This window comes from Rhea americana, unplaced genomic scaffold (genome assembly GCF_003343005.1).
Source record: "Rhea americana isolate MKP2758 unplaced genomic scaffold, rheAme1 scaffold_503, whole genome shotgun sequence".
Classification (NCBI taxonomy): Eukaryota; Metazoa; Chordata; class Aves; order Rheiformes; family Rheidae; genus Rhea; species Rhea americana.
Genome location: NW_028186650.1, coordinates 100,782 through 123,305, shown reverse-complemented (window position 1 = coordinate 123,305; position 22,524 = coordinate 100,782). Strand labels below are relative to the sequence as shown.

The 22,524-nt window shown below is 36.6% G+C and overlaps 1 protein-coding gene across 4 annotated transcripts in view; it reads left to right on the top strand.

Moving 5' to 3' along the window:
- SH3YL1 (SH3 and SYLF domain containing 1) overlaps positions 1-22,524 on the top strand; it is a 57,787-nt gene that overhangs the window by 6,358 nt on the left and 28,905 nt on the right. For 2 of the 4 annotated variants that reach the window (XM_085317768.1, XM_085317766.1), the window contains exons 2-10: positions 4,075-4,192; positions 7,015-7,125; positions 8,192-8,305; positions 8,803-8,867; positions 12,235-12,347; positions 14,925-15,053; positions 15,987-16,149; positions 16,850-16,922; positions 17,675-17,731. In XM_085317768.1, coding sequence (XP_085173894.1) covers positions 4,147-4,192; positions 7,015-7,125; positions 8,192-8,305; positions 8,803-8,867; positions 12,235-12,347; positions 14,925-15,053; positions 15,987-16,149; positions 16,850-16,922; positions 17,675-17,731 — 871 coding nt within the window. In that variant the 5' untranslated portion in view covers positions 4,075-4,146. Of the gene's footprint in view, positions 1-4,074; positions 4,193-6,191; positions 6,485-7,014; positions 7,126-8,191; positions 8,306-8,802; positions 8,868-12,234; positions 12,348-14,924; positions 15,054-15,986; positions 16,150-16,849; positions 16,923-17,674; positions 17,732-22,524 lie in introns of all 4 variants that reach the window. The other 2 variants (XM_085317769.1, XM_085317770.1) reach the window with 2 other exon arrangements.

Here is a 22,524-nt window from a genome sequence, read left to right as displayed (position 1 = left end):
CTTTGCAAGGCCATGTGGTTCCTGCTGAAGTACTTGTGCCCTGCCAGAACTCTTACTAACTGTCACGTAGCACTATGTACTTACACCATATGTGTTGGGGAATAGTATTGCATAAAGACTGGTAAATTTTCAGGAATCCACGTGATAGCAAGCACGGTACAGATGCATGAAATCAGTATGAGGCTACACTGTACAGATAGCCCATTCTCTTCTTTCCAACTTTGTTTCCATTACCTTACGCTAATGTATTTTCTGTTGCCTACTGCTACGCATTTGTCTCACTTTCTCTTCTCCAAATGCCACTGACAGAATTGTACAACATGAACAATTGGCGTGAACCTACCTRCCGACGTTTGCTACCTTCTCATGCCCCTGCTGCTTTCCTAGACTCCTGTTGCCATCCTGTTCATAGTAAAGGCTTTCCAGCAGGGTGGTCAAAGTGCGTATTTTGGTGCCTCCTCTCTCATGCCTCTTGAGATCTCGAGGAAATACTCCGTCTGTTACGTGTATGGAGCTCAGGTGCTGACTGCAGGAGCCAGTTGGGTCTCAGCTAAAGGGAACTATTGTTTATTTAGACTATTTTGTTCTCTCCTCTTTCTCAGGTTCTTTCTCAGCGTATACCACTACCTCCTTGGGTTCCTCTGATCTTTTCCTGACCCCTTGTTGACCTGTGCTGCTTTGCTGTCTACTACTTTAAGCATAGGAAGAAGTAAATGAAAAAATAAATGGAAGGAGACAAAGGGAGACATCTTTAATGTAGTCTGCTAATTACTATGTGCTTCTTGGCCAGTACTCCAGATCTACTTCTCTATCTAGCAGAATGCTTACACTACACATCTGGCACACAGTTCTAGAAACTCGGAGTATCAGATGAATCCCAAGGCTAGATCTTGGCTACCACAGTACCAAGATGTTACATGTTTGTGAAACCAAAATTACGCTGACCTCTTTCATTGTCATGCTGAACTGAAATGCATCATTAAGCACTGCAAAGTCTTGCTTTTCAGGTTTCTCTTTCCCATAAAATGTTCGCCTTTAACCTTTCATGACTGTGTTAGTTCTCATATTTATGAATATTCTTGATCATTCTCTGTTCAAACTGACTTTTGGGGGGGTTTCGTTACTGCAGTAACCATGGATATTTGCAAACTGGCTATACTTTAATGTATTCTTGCGCTTTTCTAGACTTATTTTAAGTGAAGATTTTGAATTATTACCTGAAGCTTTTAGAAGGTATTTGCCATTGTTTTTTTTTCTTCTGCTTGTAAACAAAAATAAACAAACTTCCACCAAAATACTTCAGTGCCAATACATGGGCAGCATACGTATAATACAAATAAGAAACAATAAGTTTCCATCCACGCTAGGCTTTTTTTCCACTTTATCAACAGTCGTTTGTAAAACTGTACTTTTGATGTTCAAGTTCTCATAATGCCACCATGCTTTTATTGCATCTGTATGTATTCAGCAGAATTTTGGTTATATGAGAATTAGTTCTGACTTCTAAGTAAAAAGGTTTTATTTATTCTTTATTATACCTTGCTCAGATAATTTCAACAAATGTTCAGGCAACACATTATTACTGTTAGTCAGAATGTAAATTAGAGGCTGACGCACTTGCCTCATCAGCTTACAAATTAAGCAGTTAATCAATTTTGGTGTGATATTCCCCCATGGGGTTTGTGTTGCTGACTCACATATGCTCAATATCTTCTCCCTTCAACAACAAGCAGCAGTGTAAATGAAGCTTGCTCCCAGCTGAGCATTCACTGGTCGCAGCATTCCAAATCCATCAGTCAGTATGTGCTCCTGATGGAAATTATTGTCTTATTGCTTCTTGTTACCTCTTTCCTGAACACTGTTTGAATACAAACTAGACAATTATATATGCATACTTAAAAGCTAATAGTGAAGATAGTGCTACAGTATTATTATTTATGTCACTGGAGGGGTAAACTGAGTATAGAACTTCTGCTTGTTTCTAAATATTTCTTACAGTATTTATATTAAGATCAGATATTTCTATAAGTTTTGTTCAACAGACTTGTGTAATATCTAATTAGGTTTTAAGAAAAAAAATACAGTTCAAATCATAATGTAAGCTTGAGGGGAATGAGCAGTTTGAGTGAACAGAAGTTTAAACTACTTTTGATGTGCCAGCAATCCCTGTTATGGTTTTCTCTGTTTATACAACAATTAAAATATGTAGAATCAAGATCCTGCCCCTGACCTTCAATTTAGTCTTTCATCACTTTAATTATATTGTAGTTTGGGACAAAGACTAATATTTTTATAGTCACACCTCCCCTGTACTTTTTTTTTAACAAAAAGTAAATAACTAATTTTGGATTGTCTTTGACATGCTTGTGTGATTTTTCCACTTAGGCTTTTTTTTTAATGAAAAATACTTACTGTTCTTCTGCTTTGAACAAAGTTTTATGAAAGTGATCTAAAATTTAACAAGAATGAGGCCTCATCYACACTATAAATCTAACCATTAAGATTTGCCTTCTGTTCATTAATTGTTGTGTATTCCTTATTTAATCTCATGTTCTGTTAATAAAATCCTGAATTTATGTGATACAGCCTAAGAAAGAGAGCCAGACTTTCCCATTTCCTCAGTAATTTAATAATTTATCACCACAGCTTTAGCTGTGGCACTGCAGCCTGGCTGTAGCAATCTAATCTCAAAAAGGCTTTATTAGTCTAGCCAGGCTTTAAAGCATCCTATTATCAATAATTATTATTATTATTTTTTAGCATGTCATCAGTTCCTCAGGACTCTTATAGGCATCCTGTCAATTTCTTAATTTTTACGCAATAGTACAGAAGTAATTATTTCCATAGCATCCCACTCTGAGTTCCGTTATTTACATGGTAGCCACTTTGAGTAACCGTGCTGGTTTGCAGTGCTGAAAGTTTTTCATCATTTGGTTTGTTGACTCTATCCATTGTTGCTAAAAGCTTTCTGTGTCTTGTTCACTTACCAAAAGTAAAGTCACTTTAATTTTGTGTCTGCTGCTGTCTAAATTAAAGTCTGAATGTAAGTCATCTTACTTGTACTAGTAGAAGTAATTGAACTCTTCCTTGAAAATAATCTTTACAAGACACAGTTTTGAACTCTCTAATTGACAGCAATCCTGAGAAACAGTGTTTACCCTCTTCCTCTTTTCCTTCCCTCTCATCCCACTCTAGGCCGATCAATTTAGCAGAGTCACCCTTAGTCTGCCTCTGAAAACATGTAGGTCTTACTCCATGTGAAGAAACTGCTAAAATGTTGTCAAATCCTATTGTTTTTTAGTTCAGAAAAATAGTCCTGGATTGCTTAAATCTGTGGCAGGAAGGAAGAAAGCAAGGGACAGTGCAAGCTTGAATTCCTGTAGATACCGAAGTGATGCGGAAGTAATATTGGCATAGGCAACAAGTAATACAGGCAGAAGGTGAAGGGACTGCTGTTTTTTTGAGGGTGGGATGTAAGGTTATTCTCATACTTGCCATATACAGCTAGGTGGGGAATCTCTCTCTCTCTTTCCTTGTTCTCTGGCAGTGAAAGAACTCCACAACATATGGCACAAAAATACTCTTTTAGAGGGTTTGCTGTGGAAATGCATGATTTTCTATTTGCTTAAGTAATGCATTTTTTCTGTCCAAAACCTTAATTTGGGAATGCAACGTTTAGAATGATACTGCTGTTCTGTAGATAGCTAGAAGCACCAGCATAAGAATAAAACAGGGAGGAAGAACATGAAGCTAGCCTAGATGATCTTGTGAAACTTTGTAAGTTAACATTGCAAATCATTATTTGACGCTATCCCTCCTGCCCTAAAACCTGCAGCCAAAATCTGGTTTCAAAACTGTTCATGTACGCATGCACATGCTACTTTCTGGTAACTACAAAATCTTCCGGAAGCAATTCTGAATTTGAAGATGTGAGTGGAAAATAATGAAGTGCTTTTTTTACTCTTCTTTTTTTGCAGAGTCTTTTAGATATAAAAACATCTCATGTTTTTTCAGTGGACTTAACTGATGGAGCTCCTAACATGCTTGAAATACAATTTTTTTTCTTCTTTTTAGAAGTAAGAAATGGATTGGTGATGTTCCTCCAAAATCCAAGGTTGGCCAGAGAGAAACAAGGGGAAGGAGAGAATGCATACAGAGCTAAGGAAGAGGAGAGTGAGAGGAATACAGAAATGTATTATATTTCTCTATAATCTAGAACCTGGCTAATGTTTGGTTTTACTCTGTGAAGTTTTCTATCTCCAATAATCAGTGCAGACACATCTTATTTTCCTAAATCTTTATCACTTTGCTAAGAGTCCTGCATCATCATGCATGCAACTATCCATTTTACTTTAGTTAAAACACAGCCTGTCTGCCACTCAGTTCTTTTTGCTGTCTGTTAAGATTTACTCTATCCAAAATCAAGACTTGTAGACTTACAAAATGTGTTAAGTTGAAAACCTACATACGGAAGTGTTCATCTGGTGATGCAAATGGCTATTATTCATGCCTCTTTCGAAGAGTGGCGTTGTGATTTGGTTTTGGCAACTGCCTCAGTGTTCCTGCATACAAAATCGAAAATCTTCCTATTTTTCCTCTTACAACATGCCTGTTAGTAATTTTTCCCCTCTGACCTTAAAAATTCAAAGTTAAGTGGAGATGGAAACATTTGGCTCCAGTGTAGTTTGTGACAGTTTAACTATCCCTCTAATCTATCAAAAGCAATTGCTCTTCTGTTTGATTTGTACCCAGTACTCAGTACTTAGCATGGTGAAACAAAGAAGAAGTATATGTTCTAGACTCCTGCAAACCAACTGAATGTTTTAGTCTCATTATAGCCTGAGGGAATTGTCCATGCCTGTAGATTTTCCTGAAAATCCTGAGCACTTAAATTTAGAATTTCACTTTCCCCTGTCCCTCTGCGCATGGGTACTTGGCTATCCCCTTGTTCTAATACCAAACAGAAAGGAATAGGGGACAGAATTAACGTGTGTTCCAGCTGTTATCTCACTGCGATCTAGAGTCTGTTGCATTTTATACATCTATTTCCGTATGTTCCCGGAGATATTGATAGTTTTGCACAACTTTGCAATGACTGTTATCGTGTTCTCTAATGTTATACCTGCTGTGTTTTCACCAAAGCAAAATACTGCTGCAAACTTTCACCGGTGGGAATTAATATAAAGTCTCAGCTGTCAAAATATGTCTTGTTTTGAGAGTCTCCCTTCCTGCTTGAAGAGTAGACTGGAGGGATAGACTTCAATTTAAAAAGTAAATGTGTAACTATTACAGTCAATGGAGTCTGGAGGGAAACTTAGCTAACCTGCCACTACATCCTCATTTAGGCTGAGCTGAATTGCTCTCCAGGCTCCATTGACTTAATTTCAAAATGTGCTTAGTTCTCACCTTCATGGCTTTTGGTGAGAATGTTTTTTCTAGAATAGAGATGAACAAATGTTCAGGACCGCAAATAAAAAATAGGTAAGTTTTGAATGGGAATTGTTTTCCTGTGCACAGTTTTTTCTATACATTTGTGAATTTAAGAACAGTGAAATGTTGAAATACTATGACTAGCACTTTTCAGAGACAAGACATGAGCCTGGATGAATCTTTAGGCTGACTCTGTGTGCTTATTTTACTAGGATAGTTTATTTCTGATAAACCTCAATATAGTGAGTGCTGATATGTCCAGACAGGAAAACAAGAAGTAGTTGAGTGGGGTTTTTTTGTTTGTTTTGTTTTTTTGGGGTTTTTTTGTTTTTTTTGTTTTTTTTGTTTTAGTAGAACTGAAAATTAAGATTGACTTTTATCTTTTTTTAATCTGCGTTAAGGCCTCTTTTTGCAGAACTGCAGGCAAAATGTTACTATACTACAATATAGTTTATGTGAATATGATTATGCTACAGAGGTAGAAGCCATCATATAAGATAACAAGCTGCTGATATTTTTAAGGACTTAATCTTTATAATACTGCAAAATCTTAATAACTCATAATACTTGATTCTGGTCAGTACTTGGTTAATTGCAGCAGATCTATTAGATCTAAGTGAAATCAACATTTTTCTGTAAAATTTAGTACCTCGCGGATTTTTTGGATAACTTTAGGATTCTCATTTTTACTACTGTGATGTACTTTATAAGCAAACATAATCTATCTATAATCCTTGCTTTTTTCCAATTGAAATCTGCAGAGGTGCTTGTGTTAGATCCCCTTGGAGAAAAACTATTGACAGCTGCTTCAACAGGAAGTAGGCGCTTTCTAAAGGAAGAGATCTCGTAGAGAAGGCAGAGAAACAGTCTTGCAGTGCTGTACGTTCCTTGATCAGCGCTTTTCAGTTTGAAGAAAAATGGACTTGGTGATGGTAGAGGACAGTTAGAGTAATCAAAGTGGTGGAGCAACTGCCTTGAAGAGAGGCTAAGAAGGCTGGGACTCTGCCTGAAGAAATGGAAAAGGCTGGGGCGCTGGGGCTATTTATAACATCGTGTAGGTAGTGGATTGCAGTTGTTCAGCAAACTTTGAGACTTGAGCTAGCAGGCGTTCTCTGTAATGAGTAGGAGATCAATTTAAAAGTGATAATATTTCTTGATGTAGTAGGTAGTAAACTGCTGCTACTGGAGCTTTGCAGGCAGAGAGTATCAGCAGGTTCAAAAAGAGATTAGACAAATTTGTATGCAACAGGCTCATAAAGAAATACTGACAAGCGGCATCCAAGGGTACATCTCCAGCACCTGATATAATTAGCGTGGATTCTGAGGAAGCAGAAGGAGAATGGATTGCAGAAAAGAACAAGCTTGTTGTATTCTTCCTAAGTAACATCATCTGCTGCCTGTCAGAAACAAACTCTGGTCTGACTCAGAAAGCCATTTTTTGTTTTTGCTGTTTTCTGGGTTTTTTGATCAGCTGTTCATTTTTAAAGAAAAACCTCTTCCATACGAATTACACTGTTTTATTTTCACATGAACTATCCTAAACTGACCACAGATGTCATTGCTTGCTTCTTTCTTGTTTTGCAGTGAATAACCCTATACCTTCCAACTTGAAGTCAGAAGCTAAAAAGGCAGCTAAAATATTAAGAGAATTTACAGAAATAACTTCCCGGAATGGACCTGATAAAATCATACCTCGTGAGTAAAGACATTTTTTTGATTCAGTTAAAACCTCCTGTTATCCAGTTCTTCCCTGTGTTGAAAACCTGCTCTCTCTAAAAGTGTCTTGTTTTTGCTGACATTTACATTAAGAGGAATGAAGATCTGGAGTCCAGTAACTTTTGTGAAAGTATTTTGAAAGTAAAGGTGGTTCAGTTTGCTGAATGCTAAGAAGGCATTATTTGCTGAGAGAGATTGCTTGCATGTTTACAACCATAACATATCAGCATAGCATAGGAAAGCTTTGTCTCTCAACGGAGACTTTGAATGGAGTCTCTCATGGTCGTGGCCTGTGTATGACTATTCTTAAGGAAGAACCTTGAATAGTAAGTATAGTTCTTGACTATCTGTGTTCATCAGAATTAGCAAGATGAAAATTAGTGGAAGGAAACAGATCTTTTTACTTTTCTCCTTTGAGAAAGGCAAGCACTCTTTTTTGCTACTGACTTTCTTATTTTTGCAATTGTTATTCTGTGCTTCTAGAGTCCTCGTTCATCTGGTGCTGCTGGTTGTGGTTTTGAATTTGTAACTATTGTGTTCTAGGAGGTCTATAATAAGACTTGCTGGATGATCACATTTTGACACAAACACTGTCTAATGGTATAAGCTGATTCAGGTGCTACATGTCACTGTGATTTAAATTCAGACTTCTCCAGAAATCCGTAGAGACATGGATGCCAACTCTTCACGACCTTTTCATCTTGCTAAGGGTGAATTTGCATGCAGTGTTCATGGCAATAAGCAAACTAATTCTATATGAACTAACTTGAGTAGCTGAAGCAGTCTAGCTGTGGCAATGTAGGGATCAGTGCAAGCTAATATAACCTGTGTCTCAACTTTGTGGTTCTTCATGGAGTGCAGATGCTATTTTTCTTTTTTTTTTTTTTGGATTTTTTTTTTTTTTCTTTTTTTTTTTTTTGGGTTCTCTTTAAGCTTTTACTTTGATTCTTTGACTCTGTGTTCAAAATTCTTAAATATAATTTTATTTTTCCCCGTCTCTGAATTTCTGTTAAAAGATTTTTATTAAATGATTTTACTGTTGCAGCTCATGTAATAGCTAAAGCCAAAGGCCTTGCAGTTTTGTCTGTTATCAAGGCTGGATTTTTGGTGACTGCTCGAGGAGGAAGTGGGATTGTATTAGCCCGTCTTCCAAATGGAAGTAAGTGGATTTTTTCTTTTGTGCTTCATGGGATAATTTAAAAGAATGTTTCCATTATTTTTTTTTCACAGCATACAACATAAGACATGTGAAGAGTCAAGCCTAGTAGGTAACATTTGGTTTGAAAGTTGTTTTCAAAATTTTGTACCTATTGTTGACTAGGTGTAAGTAGTTTCAGCATCTTTATAGAAAAGTATGTGAATGTCTTAGTGTGAGTGAAGTAAAAAAATCTGTAGTTTAAATGTTATTCAAAAAATCAATAATATCCAATAATGGACAACTGTATGATAAAGACTTTGTGTACATAAGGATTTACACTTCTTACATTCCTACTAGTGGGGTAAACAGTATAGTTATGTGGCATCTGTGTTCTAGGGGTTGTGAATGCAGTTTTAAATAGAAAACTTATTAGCATTTTTGAATTCTAACAATAAATTGAGTCTTTCTTTTAACTTAAGTAAAACTCCTGTTGTTTTGTGTCTTGTTTTGTGTGTCAGCCTGGTCTGCTCCTTCTGCAATAGGAATTGCTGGCCTTGGTGGTGGATTTGAAATCGGAATTGAGGTACAATTTTACATTTGAAATACTTGTTAACAATTTCCTTTTGTAAGAAATTAAAATATATTTACAAAGATCTAAATGTCTATGAGATATTGAAATCTGTTTTTTGTTTAAATGAAGTATTATAAAATTCATTTATACAGGTCAAAATGTTTTTGTTTTTGTTTTTTTTTGGTCCTGTCAATCTAATTGCTTGGAGATATTTAAATAAAAATAAGTGACATAACAGCTATTTCCTTTTCTTACTTCTAGTAAACTTATTATTTTCCCTTGTGGAAGACTTCCAATCAGTGTTCACATATAAGCCAACTAGAATTGATTATAAGTATGCTATATTTAATATTGTATCAAATGCTTTGTTAAAGAGCAGTCAGGGACTCCATCTGGCAAGGGACAGTGAAAGCAATAGAAGTTAGAGTAAAATGGAGTCTAGCTAGTACTACTGTACTTCACACATTTATATTCTCTACTCAGACTTGATCATTGATTTTGATGCTCCCTTCACTTTGGGAGCATCAAAACTGGTGAAGAAACTCTGAAGAAATCCTGCAGAAAATGAGCCAATTTCCAGCCAGTAGAAACAGTCAAACAAGGGACTGTAACACACTCAAAAAAAATCTGCCTGATCTGAGCCTTGACCATTTGCTCTCTGCTTCTGCTTCCCTTCTCTTCTTACTCAGTAGGACTCAGACTACTTCATCTTAGTTTGCTTCCAGCTGTTCCCTTCTTCCTTGCCCCCACGTTCTTTCCCATTCTTCCCTTTTCTTTCTGTTTAGCTTGTATTTTACTAATTGAAAGGAGTCATTTTCCAAGAGAAAATCAGATGTAGTGTTATGCTGCCAACAAGATCTCTTACTAGGGGCATTTACCGTTTGGGAGAATCTCTGCGTGGCTGAGCTGTGTGGTACAGGCGAGCCCCCGGTATGTCTCCTGTAGTTAACCAGCCATCCATATCCTGGCAACCAGGCATCTCGTACTCRCATCATGAGCAACCAATCAATATTTTATTGCATCCTCATTGTTCACTGGGTGATCTTAGTTATTATTAATGTATGCTTTTTAAAAGCTGCTGTTAATACAAAATTACTAATTTTTGTGAGGGCTTTTCTTTGACTTTCATGACTGCAGCATCTGAATGCATTACCAAACATTGACTTTCAGCCCCAGGGGCTTTTTATGCTTTTTCCCTTTGTGGCAAATGAAACAAACTCTTCTGATGCTTTGACTGATCAATGAAACTTCCTTTAATCTCTCCATCTAATATTTTAAAAATGTAACTATTTAGTATTGATTTTTACTAAAATAATTTTAATACACAGAAGCTATTTCTGAGAGGACTTTTTTTCTGAACACTGTTGTGTCCTTAGTTTGATATTTTAGTAATTCAACTTTCCAAAGTACTATTTCTGTTCTAGTATAGTTGTAATACAATTTTATTTTCCTGTTCTAGGTAATAAATACTATTCAGAAATATCTAAATGGCTTAGGAGCCCCACTTCCAATTCAGCACTATTATAGCAAGTTATGAGCTCAAACATTGTGGAAATTGTTAAATTTTGTTCCTATAGGACAGATTATAGTTAAGCAGTGGTACTTGTGCATGTTTATAAGCCATAAGAAAGAAATCACAGGTTCACAATTGATAGTACTTACATGTTTTTCACAATAAAATAATTTGGTTCCTCAAACTAAACACTAATTTCAAAATTTATCTAAATGCTTTCAATCCAGCTTTTCTCACTGTGGATTCATTTAGCTTATTCTCTAAACAAAGGTTCTGATCACTGTTTTTTTTAATCAGAGAAAATAATATAAAATTTGATTTTCAGGATCATCTTTATGGGTAGAGGAGGTAGCAGAATCCCAGATGATGTCCTCTCCTTGTTCCTGGATAGTTCAGAAGCTAATAACATCAGCTGTTTTTCGTTTGGGATAGGGTGGGGGTTACCATGGGCTAATAACAAAGAGCTCTTTTACACTGTAGGTACTGGAGGGCAATTCCCGCTCCCCCCACCCCTTTTATTTTGTGTGGGTTTTTTTTCCCCAAATAATATAATATTTCCTTTCATGTTCCCTGCTGTCATTTTTTGGAATTTGGGGTAAGTTGAAAATTCTTATGAACCCCTGTTTCAGTCATGTCCATCTGATGAAAGGTCAGGCGCAAAGAGTCTTTGAGTACCCAAGTTATCTCTTGAAAAGAAAATCCATCACGGTAAGCCTCTAAGGCTGTAATCCACTCTGTTGAACTCTGAAACAGATGGTACTGCATCAGTCCCAGGTGTGCCAGTTAATTCATCTGTCAGGTTTTTGAGTGTTTTTTTTTCTTTTTTCCAATACATGTAACACATTTACTGAGCTTTCAAATTAAGTAGTGATTCTTATAGGGCTATTTTTGTGTTTGAAAGTTTTCTTTCTTTCTTCCTTTCTTTAGAATGCTTCCTAGTTTGAAAAGAGAGTTATAGCAGAGTTCTACTGAAACTTGTTAATTTAAAGAGAGGTATAGTTTTACAGTACTGGTAGGCATCGGCTTAATAMCAATTCTAGAAATAGAAATTCATTTATACATGTATTTTACATCACAATCTAGGTAAATATAGTGTTTCAAAAAACAATGATTTTTTCCTCCCATTTTTGAAGTATTCAAATGAAGAATACCTTGTTAGCTCTCTAGAGATTTGCTTTATTAAATTCTTGAAGAAATGGGCTACATGTCATAAATTCAAGACTTAAGAAAATTATATATAAATATATATGTATTAAAGTTATTTCCTGACAAGAAAATGAAAATGCTTTTGGTAATGAGAAAATCTGTATTTTCTTTTGTTGTTGCTTATTCTTTGGACAGACAAATAAGTAGTTTTTGTTTATTATGTTCTCCTTTGTCTTTATTATCACTTCAATTATGGAATGCTAAAAATGATTTTGTTAATCTGATYTCTATTCACACTTGAGAATGCATTCATAATTGTTTCTGAAAGCTATATAAGATAAAAATTTGTCAGTCGGGGCATCAAGATACCCTGTTAGAACTGTTCTTGTCATGTTGTCCACATCGGGACTTAAAAATAAAATAAAATAAAATAACACTAAATGAATGAATTTTTAGTTTCAAAATGTCTTGCTGAAAAAGAATCAACTTTATGAAAACTGTTTCAAAAGAATTCTTTGCAAGAAGCCTGAAAGACTGAGCGTAGAATGAAAGGTTCTAACTTCTTTAAAAACTTGATAAATCTAGAGTTAGTTTTTATTTGAGAGAAGGAAATATCTTGTATGCTTCCACCTATTTTCCCACAAAACAGAAAATTCTTCTCTGATATAATTCTAACCTTCTTCTTGAAAAGTACAATACTTTTTTTTGATATTTTTGTAGGTTTCAGACTTAGTAATAATATTGAATCATGAGAGAGCAGTAGAAGCTTTTGCCAAAGGAGGCAATCTTACACTTGGAGGAAATCTTACTGTGGCAATTGGACCTCTGGGGAGGTGAGTAAAATATTGTCCTAACATGAAGTAGAATTAAATATGAAAAACAGTTTCTAAAGCTACTTAAACATTCATAAGACTTTCTTTGACATACTTGCATAAACAGTGCAGCCTGTTATGTTTATTGGACTATATTGTTCTGCCTTTTCAGTCTGTTGTTGCCTTTTTTTGTTTTAGATAAAGGCATTCATTGGCAGAAGTAACCTGTTCTGAAGTTTATTCTCTCTTTAATATTGTTCTTTCCTCTGAGCAAATTAGTTGGAAAGAAAATGAAACTTCTGCAAGAGACTATTGAAGGCTAGTCTTGATAAAGAGTATAGGCGCTACAGTGCCTGATTCTGAATTATTATTTTCATTGATCTATGGGCMTGTACTTTCTGTCACTTCAATCTAACTGATAGTAAATTAAGAACAATACACCAAATAATTACTTCTGAAGCTTAAATGTGTTAAGCCAGCTCAATGTGAAGAATCACAGAACAATTTAGTTTGCAAGGAACTCCAGGAGGTCTGTAGTCCAACAGTCCAAAGTGAGGTCAGCTATAAGATCAGACCAAATTGCCCAGGGCTTTATTCCAGTCAGATCTTGAAAACCTCCAAAAATGGAGATGGCATGACCTCTCTGGTGAACCTGTTCCACTACTTGGCCATTTTCAGGATGAAARAGTTTTGCCTTATGTCCAGTCGAAAAATCTTCTGTTTCAGTTGACATCCATTGCCTCTTGTCCTTCCACTCTGCATTGCAATAAAAGAGCCTGTCTTTTTGTATCTTGTTATATCCTCCTTATAGGTATTGGAAGGCTGCTGTTAGGTCTTCCTAATCCAACTCTTCTCCATGCTGAACAAGCACAGTTCCCCTCAGCCTCATCTAATGTGGCATTTGCATCCTGATGTTTTTATTTTTATGATGAAATTTTAACTGACATTTTGTCATCTTTACAGACAAGAAAAGGAGGATACAATGATACCAGTTCCACAGATGAGATAGACTTGTGGATGCGAGGAAGGGAGTGGATGTCATCTGTCTTGACTTGTATCCAAGTTGGGACATCATGGTTTAGGTGGGAATCTAGCAAATGGGTGAGAAAACATTTCAGCAGACACAAAGAATAGCAGTAAACGATTCATGCTCTACCTTGAGGCCAGTTACATGTGGAGTTCCTTAGGAATCTGCTCGGGGACCTTTTCCATTTAATATCTTAATATCAGTGACCCAGAGGAGAGGTATTATACCCTCTTCAAGTTTGTGGATGACTCCAAACCAGGAGGAGCAGTCAATACACTTCAGGGCAGGGCTGCTGTTCAGAGGATTCTAGACAATGAAGAGGAAAGATCCAACAGGAAACTTTCTGAAATTAAGCAAGGATAGATGCAAAGTTTTGCTCCTGGGTTGGATGAATCCTCTGCAGTGGTAGAAGCTGGGGCATTGCAGGYTGAGTAGCTGCTCTGCTGAAAATGGCTGTGGAGGACCACAGATTAGCCATGAGTCAGCAGTGCACCCTGACAGCAATGGTGGCTAACAGCACAAGGGGGCTGTCTCAGCAGAAAGAAAGTGAGTATTCCCCTTGGCACTTCAGAGACTGAGCCCAGAATGCTGTGTCCAGTTTCAGCCCCATAGTATAAGAAGGATGTTGATGAAGCTGTGTGTGTCCAGTGCAGCACCACCAAGATGGCTAGAGGCCATTTTGAGCAGGAGTTTGGACTAGATGACCTCCTGTAGTCCCTTCAGACTTAAAATACCTGATAATGTATAGTACAAATGCTGAAATCCTCCAACTCCGTGGAATTCTTGTAAGACTTTAGTTAAAATATTTTGTGCAGTTTTGGGCACCACAAAATCAAGAAAGATTTGGATGTGTTGAATAGAGTTCAAAGCGACAGCAAACATAATCAGGGCTTTTTAAAGCGTCTATGAAGAATAACTGAAGAGCAGTTTAAAGAAGAGAAGACTAACATGTGATAATGTCTCCAAATGTGTAAATGACCGCAAGAAAAAGGAAAGCAATAAAGCAGTCCTCTCTATCCATGGCAGACAGGAGAAAAATAAGATTAACTTACAGTAAGAAAGATTTCTTGAAGCCCGAGAAAAAACTTTGAGTAATAACGAATTTGTCTATGGAACGTGTGGAATCAGTATCATTGGAAGATCATTTAAAAGAAGCTAATCAGAATTTTACATATATTTATACAATATATATTATATCCTGACTTGCATATTTTTAATGGTCTTCTGAAATCCTCATGGTTAGAGTTCTGACCTCTGAATGCAAGAGGAGATTTAATGTTGAACATTCTCAAGGCAACATTATCTTGTACTTCAGAGGAAATGTTGTCACACAAGATAATTGTTTTGTCCTGGATCTTGTCTGAGATGAGAACTGAAAGTGGATTTCGGATATGACCCAATAATATGTTCAATAGAGTACATAAGAACAGAGAAAAGTGAAATTCTCACTGACTTCTGTGAATGCTTGCAAATTATTTCTGACAACTGGTAGGATTAGTTTAAGACAATTACTGTTCCTGTTGTAAAGCCAAATTGAAGAATATCAGGAAAAAAAATTTTCCTTCTTCTAGAAACTTAGAAGGGGATGTCGCCCTGAGAAGCTCTGCTGCTGTCTATACATACTGCAAATCTCGAGGACTGTTTGCAGGTGTATCTCTGGAAGGAACTTGTTTAATTGAAAGGAAAGAAACTAATCGCAAGTAAGTTCCCTTCAAATGTAGAATATTCAACAAATGAATAGTGACACAAGGACACAACATTCAGTTGGGAAAAAAATAGTATATTTTGAGACTATTATGTGCTGAGTTTAGGGTTTCTTGARGGGTATAAATATCTTTAATTTGGACAACATGCAAAGGATATGGAGAAGATACTGAATGTTTAAGGAGATTGTGTATTGTAGAAGATAGCTCTAAAGAAATTTACCATACAATGACACATATTTTTTTTAAAGCCACTTAAATAAACTCTGGTTTAGAGCCTCACTGAATATTGAGCTTGGGAAAATCCTTTCCTTATGTATTGTTGTTTCCTTTGTGCAGCCTATTAAGGCTTGAAATCTAAGGCATCTCTGAGAGCATTGAAATAGCATACTGCAGATCCTAATACTTCAAATAACAATGAAAATCTAGATTAATAACTAGATTAATATCTATTAAATTCTGTGTGTTCTGTTTATGAAAACTTTGGTTCTGCTAATATCAGCAAAGACTATTACTACTTTTAATGACAGCATGTCAGTAATTTTCAACTTTCTGCATTAATAAAATTGCAGTTTTACTGTTCTGCTGCATCATTAAGGAATTTTACTGTGTTGTTAAGGGATATATTGCAATGGTTTTTTAAAAGTGAAATGCATTTCTTCGATTCAGTATGTGATTGGCTTTTCAAATGCTCTAGTTAGTGTATACTATATGACCAAAAATATTACTGGTGAAAAATAGTATGAAATAAGGTAGGCATTCAAGTTTACTGTAATTATCATTCAGAATTTATAGTATTGAACTACTTTTGTCATTTCTCAATAGATTATCAGTAGGAGAAATGTGAGGGAGCATTTGCAGCAAATGAAGTTATCTAGATAAGGAAATGTCATAGTGATGAAATATCTGGTATCTTTTCTTTTGTATCAGGTTTTATGGGCAGGATATTCGTGCTAGTGCAATCTTACTGGGTGATGTGCCTTTTCCTGCTCAAGCAGAAGATCTTTATGAAACTCTAGCATCCTTCACTGAAGTGTATGAAAATGAAGGGCAAAAAAATAATCCAGGAAAAGCTGTAAGAGAACAAAGAAGGGTTTGTCTGTCTCTTTTTCCATATAGGTTTTTTCTGTTGTAGAGCTGTTTGTAGTCATATGTAATGATAATGTTTATGTATCTGTGGCATTCCTGGGATCTCTATTGGATGCTTACAAATATAATGCATAGCAGAAATTTCATACACTTAACATGATCATTCAAGTATACTCTTCACTACTGTCATAATAGCCTTTTCTGGATGAGTTTGTTGCTATTTCTGCTTTACATCCTCTAAACTATGTATGGCCTTGTTTTTAGATCAGTGCATAACCAAATCTGAATTTTGATTAGAAAAGTATATTCCAAGTATTCTTAATCAAGTTAATCTGTAAATAATGAGTGTACTAGATTTAATGCAAATACTTTTCGTTTTTCTACTTTTTCAGTCTCCTATTCAAACTTAGAACAATCATATTTAAGATAAATATAATTACAAATACAATACTGAGAACTGTAAAAGATGATTTTTTTCTGCAGTGTTGATGTTACTGATAGTCTGTCTTGTACTTTCATCTTCACAGTGAATTGTCCTACGGTTATGTATAAATTTGTATGAAAATTAATTTTGTAGTTTGTAGTTTTCTTCTCAAACTCACACAACTTCAGTGCAAAAAGACTAATTTTCAGTAAAACTTGACATACCTGCACAGTGTATTTCCAGGTGTGATACAATTTATTTTAAAATTTGTATGTTTTAGGTAAATGACCCACCTGCTAGACCGTCATCAAGACCAGAGCCACATAAGCCCTCTGTTAGGCCACCACCACCAGGTTAGAAGATCTTTTTGATAAAGATTAGCTTATTGCTCTATATAAAAATAGAGCATTAAAACTGATGAACATTAAACTATTCTTACGGTAGAACCTGTCTATATTCAATTTTTTAATACTCTTCCTTGGACAAACACAGGTTGTTATGGTTCATGACTGAGAAAGGTAGAGTTTGCTTTTTCTTCAACTTTTGGTAAATTTATCAATGTCATTTTAATGGTAGCGTAAACATTTCTTTAGCAGATATCTATAATGAACCTTTTCTGTCTGACAGTTTTGCTACAGAAATAGTGTTCATGTAGTACAAAAATACCTAATTGCTCAAAGGGAGCATTAATGTTTGTTGTACACATAAAAGCACCTTTAGTACAATGTAACCTCTTAGCAAAAAGAATAATCCTACTAAAAACTTCTAGTTTATAGAAAACTAGATTCCCTTCCAGATTGTCTTCATCTTTGAATATGTGGGTAGAGTTCTAAATGTTGAGCCGGGCAGGCAGAGTTTTGGCTCTGTGCCAATTTATTTGCCAAAGTTTTCTCATCAGAAGTGAGGCTTTACTGCCCTTCCTGTTAATTTGATGTATTTATCTGGACAAGGATGTGAAGCACAGTCCTTATTTCTTTCACCAGCACTGCTCCTGAGATAACTTCAATCATTTTCTAACTATTTAACGTGTATTTGAAAAGCAGTGTACATAATATAACTATACATTGTCATGTTGGGTAACTTGCTATTAAATCTTCTCTTGCAGCTAAAAAGAATTCAAACAAACTTTATCCTGAACTTCCAAATGATTATGGTTCTGTGGGTAAGTACTGAGCTTGTGCCTATTTTATGAAATCACACCTGTTTTATTAATAATCTGAGAAATTGTGTAAGTAATCTGGAAAATATCTAGCATCTGTGCGTGGGTATTTCTCTTTATTATCCACATGTTAAAATAAGATTCCTTTGTATACTCTCCTGAAAATATTTCATAAAAGTGATTCATGTTCCCTGGCTTTAAATTCCATCAAAGATGAGTCCTGTGGTCTTTTTATGAATGGCAGAAATCTTTTTTCTTTATTCAGCGTGCTTGAAAAGAGCACTGAATGTAGTAAAAGTGTTTCACTTTTGATCCTAATTGAAGTAAAAAAGAAAGCTGATATAACAAACTTGGGTCCAAGACCTTATGCAAGGCATGATAACTCCTGTTTTAATTAAAAAGTACCTCCTCAGGTCGTATCTGATTACATTGGCATAAACATAGATTTCCATTTCAGTTTTACCCCTTCTTGTTTTTTTTTTTTTTTTTTTTTTTTTTACTGAATTGAGATAACTCTGCATTATACCAAAAAGCTATTGCTTGTTCAGTGCAATTCTGACTCTCCCTTGAGCTTAAAGAAAAGACAGACAATTTCAGTTTTAGCTTTAATTAATATAGAATCTGATTCTGTAGTATTCACATTGGGACTGTGGGTCCCATCATCTTAGGGTCTCTGTTAGGAAAAACATTACAATCGAGTGAGTGTGTTCATTTAGCTTCCATAGTGTTCTTTCCCATTAAAAAAAAGTCTTATCTTTCACAGGAAAAAGACTGTTAGCCATTTTAAAGTCAAAAAAAATGAATTATTTTTCCCATAAAATATATTACCCATTTGATAAATACCTTACTCTCTGCTGGGATAAAAACCAAGACTGAGCCATTGTATGTTATATATATATGTGTGYGTATAATATTTTTGTGTATACATATATGAGTATAAATATTTGGATATGTATGCACATTTTATCATGTACACAATTTGAAAATATAACAAAATATTTCTTTATTTGAAAAAATAGGGTTAAAATGAAGCTTGATAATTGATCACAATAAAAGTCTAAATCAGACTAACTGAATGCTGTGATTTAACTTAGTATTTAACTTCCATTGTCTCAAATGGAAACTCAGAATGACTGGAAACGGCCAAACTCATAAATGTGTTTTGGTTTATGCAATTAGAGATTTTCACTAAAAATGTAAGATAAGATATATGCAGCTTCTTAAAGATTTCTAGAAATACACAAAAGATCAAGATGCAGTAGGATCTTCTGTAAACAATACTTTCTGAAAGAAATGCTGTCTCATGGAAAAATTTCATTTACATTACAAACCTAAAATGGGATATTTTGCCTTGCATTGCAGGTTATATTTGCATAGTAACACTTCACATACTGTCTGTATCTGTAGAAGTGCTATGTGTCTCTGAAGACTAAATAGTTGTTCTTTTCCAAGAAAAGATTCAAGTCAGTTCTTTTGCTTGTATGCTAGCACCATTGCCTACGTGCATGTTGATGGGATGCTGAAACAGTTTAGAGCCCCTTATAGTCCAGCTGATTTCAAGAGAGCTGCCTAGCAATCCAAACTTGTACTAGCCAATCTTTATTGCAGGATTAGTTGGTACGACTAATGTTCTACAATAACCTGAAAAAAAACGTTCAGCACTTCTTGTTTTTTTTCTAACTTAAAAAAAAAAGGAAAAAAAAAGACAGTTATTGGAAGACTAACAGAAAAGTACATAAAACTGATCTTCAGGAAACTATATATTAAATATAGCTGCCAGTGGAGGGGTAGGTTTTAATATTTAGTAACAAGCTTGTCTGTGTTGCCAATAATAAGAAGCTAAGGGTTCTTTATTTGGGATTTTTGTTACAATTTTTTGATTTTGCACTTACAAAAGTAGCAGGAGGGTTGAAATGATTCTTTTTGTTACATAGAAGAAAAGCAAGACTTGCAGATGAAACATTTTTAATTGTATTTTATGTAGACTTGGATTATCTAGATAGGAAATGTAATATAACCCTTTCAAGCACAAGAAAACTGTAAAATGAAAAACATATTCTTCTAAACTGATATTTTGATACTTAGCTATGATGCAAGTAGAGTTTTTTTATGTAACTGATTAATACTTAAGGTAATGCATTTATTTTTAAAATTATGTTCAGTAACATATTTATGTTTCCAGAAACTTGGAAATAATGCAAATTTCAGTTAAAAGAAAGAGAGAGAGAGAGAGAGAGAGACCTTTTACAATTCTGAAAACAGATGACAGTGTTAGAAGGATTCAGTGGAATGTGAAGGATTTGGGGACATTGAAAACTTCAAGGCTCCTTTGAAACTACCGACATTCAGAAATAACCAGTTCTACATATAGAAATCAGGACAAAAAACTTTACTAGTTTATTCCTTCTAATCTTCTTTTTACAAAAAATATCATTTTGAATATTTGTCTTTTTACCTTGTAGAAGAATCACAGAACGGTTGAGGTTGGAAGGGACTTCTGCAGATCATCTAGTTCAACCCCCTCCTCAAGCAGGTTCACCTAGAGCATGTTAGACAGAATCATGTACAGTCGAGACACCAGAGAAGGAGACTCCACAACCTCTTTGGGCAACCTGTTTCAGTGCTCTGTCATCTTACAGTAAAGAAGTTCTTCCTCATATTCAGGCAGAACTTCTTGTGTTTCAGTTTGTGTCCGTTGCCTCTTGTCCTATCACATGGGACAACTGAAAAGAGTTTGTCCCTGTACCCTTGACACCCTCCCTTCAGGTACTTACACACACTGATAAGATCCCCCCGCACCTTCTCTTCCCCAGGCAGATGCTCCAGTCCCCTCATCGTCTTCATGGCCCTCCACTGGACTCTCTCCAGTAGCTCCATGTCTTTCTTGTAGTGGGGAGCCCGGAACTGGACACAGTACTCAAGATGAAGCCTCAGTAGGACTGAGTAGAGGGGCAGATCACCTCCCTCCACCTGCTGGCAACAGTCTTCCCAATGCACCCAAGGAGACCATTGGCTTTCCTGGCCACAAGGACACATTGCTGGCTCATAGTCAGCTTGTCCACAAGCACTCCCAGGTCCTTGTCTGCAGAGCTGCTTTCCAGAAGGTCAGACCCCAGGCTGTACTGGTGCTTGAGGTTATTCCTCCCTAGCTATAGGACTCTGCACTTGCTTTTGTTGAACCTCAGGAGGTCTCTCTCCACCCAGCTCTCCAGCCTGTCCAGGTCTCTCTGAATGGCAGCACAGCCCTCTGGTGCATCAGCCACTCCTCCCAGCTTGGTATCATCAGCAAACTTGCTGAGGAGTCCTTTCATCCAGGTCAGGGAGGAGTAAGTTGAACAAGACTGGGCCCAGTACTGAGCCCTGGGGGACGCCACTAGCCGCAGGCCTCCAACTAGACTCCACGCCCCTGATGACGACCCTCTGAGCTCTGCCTTTCAGCCACTTCTCAAGCCACCTCACTGTCCACTYGTCTAACCCACACTTCCTGAGCTTGCCTAGGAGGATGTTATGGGAGACAGTGTCCAAAGCCTTGCTGAAGTCAAGGTACACAATGTCCACTGCTCTGCCCTCATCTATCCAGCCAGCCGTTCCATCATGGAAGGCTATCAGATTGGTTAAGCAGGATTTCCCCTTGGTGAATCCATGCTGGCTACTCCTGATCACCTTCTCCTCCTCCACATGTCTGGAGATGACATCCAGAAGGAGCTGTTCCATCACCTTTCCAGGAATGGAGGTGAGGCTGAGTGGCCTGTAGTTGCCTGGGTCCTCCTTCTTGCCCTTCTTGAAGACTGCAGTGACATTGGCTTTCTTCCAGTCCTCAGGCACCTCTACAGCTCTCCAGGACCTTTCAAAGATGATGGAGAGTGGCCTGGCAATAACAGCCACCAATACTCGTGGATGTATCCCATCTGGGCCCATAGGTTTGTGGATGTCTAGCCTGCCCAGAAGGTCTCTAATCCTTTCCTCCTCAACCAAAGGAAAGTCTTGCTTTCTCCCTTGTCTCCAGGCTACAGGATTCCTGAGGGCTGCCCTCAGCAGTGAGACTGAAGCAAAGAAGGTGTTCAGTAATTCTGCCTTCTCTTGTTTCCCTTGTCACCAGGGCCCCCGTCCCATTCAGGAGCAGGCCCACATTTTCCCTAGTCCTCCTCTTGCTGCTGATGTATTTGAAGAAGCCCTTCCTGTTGTCCTTGACATCCCTTGCCAGACTCAATTCCAACTGGGCCTTAGCCTTCCTCGTCGCATCCCTGCATACTCTGGCTATACTATAGTATATAAGAAGTTACATTAAAACAGTGTGTCATGTCAGGTCAAGGTACCAGGAAGCAAAATTAATGGCCAGTTAATACTGGAAGAATGATTCCACAGGTTCCAACTTCAGGCATGTCTCGTGAAGCATTATACATGCTATAGGAAACCTGACACTTTTATCCAAACTGGATTCATTGAACATGGATTTTTCAGTAAGATATTGCAGTACAAAGTTTCTACAGTAGTAGAGATGTTTTGGAGACTGTTCAGATAAAGAAATCGGATTTGCCTGCAAGTGTGATAGCCCAGCTACAAAAATAAGGGTTTTGCAACTTAATTTTGTATGGTGAGAAGTACAAAAATTATATATGACATTCTTGTACGTCATATATAAAAGGACTGAACTGAACTTTCCAGGCTTTATTACATTTTATCTGAATAGAAGATTTCTGCAGTGTTCTGTCACATCACTGGTCTAAATGACCCGTTGTTCTTCAGAAGACTACGAGCATTGAAACTTCATGATAAAAGTGTTTTTTTTTTTTTTT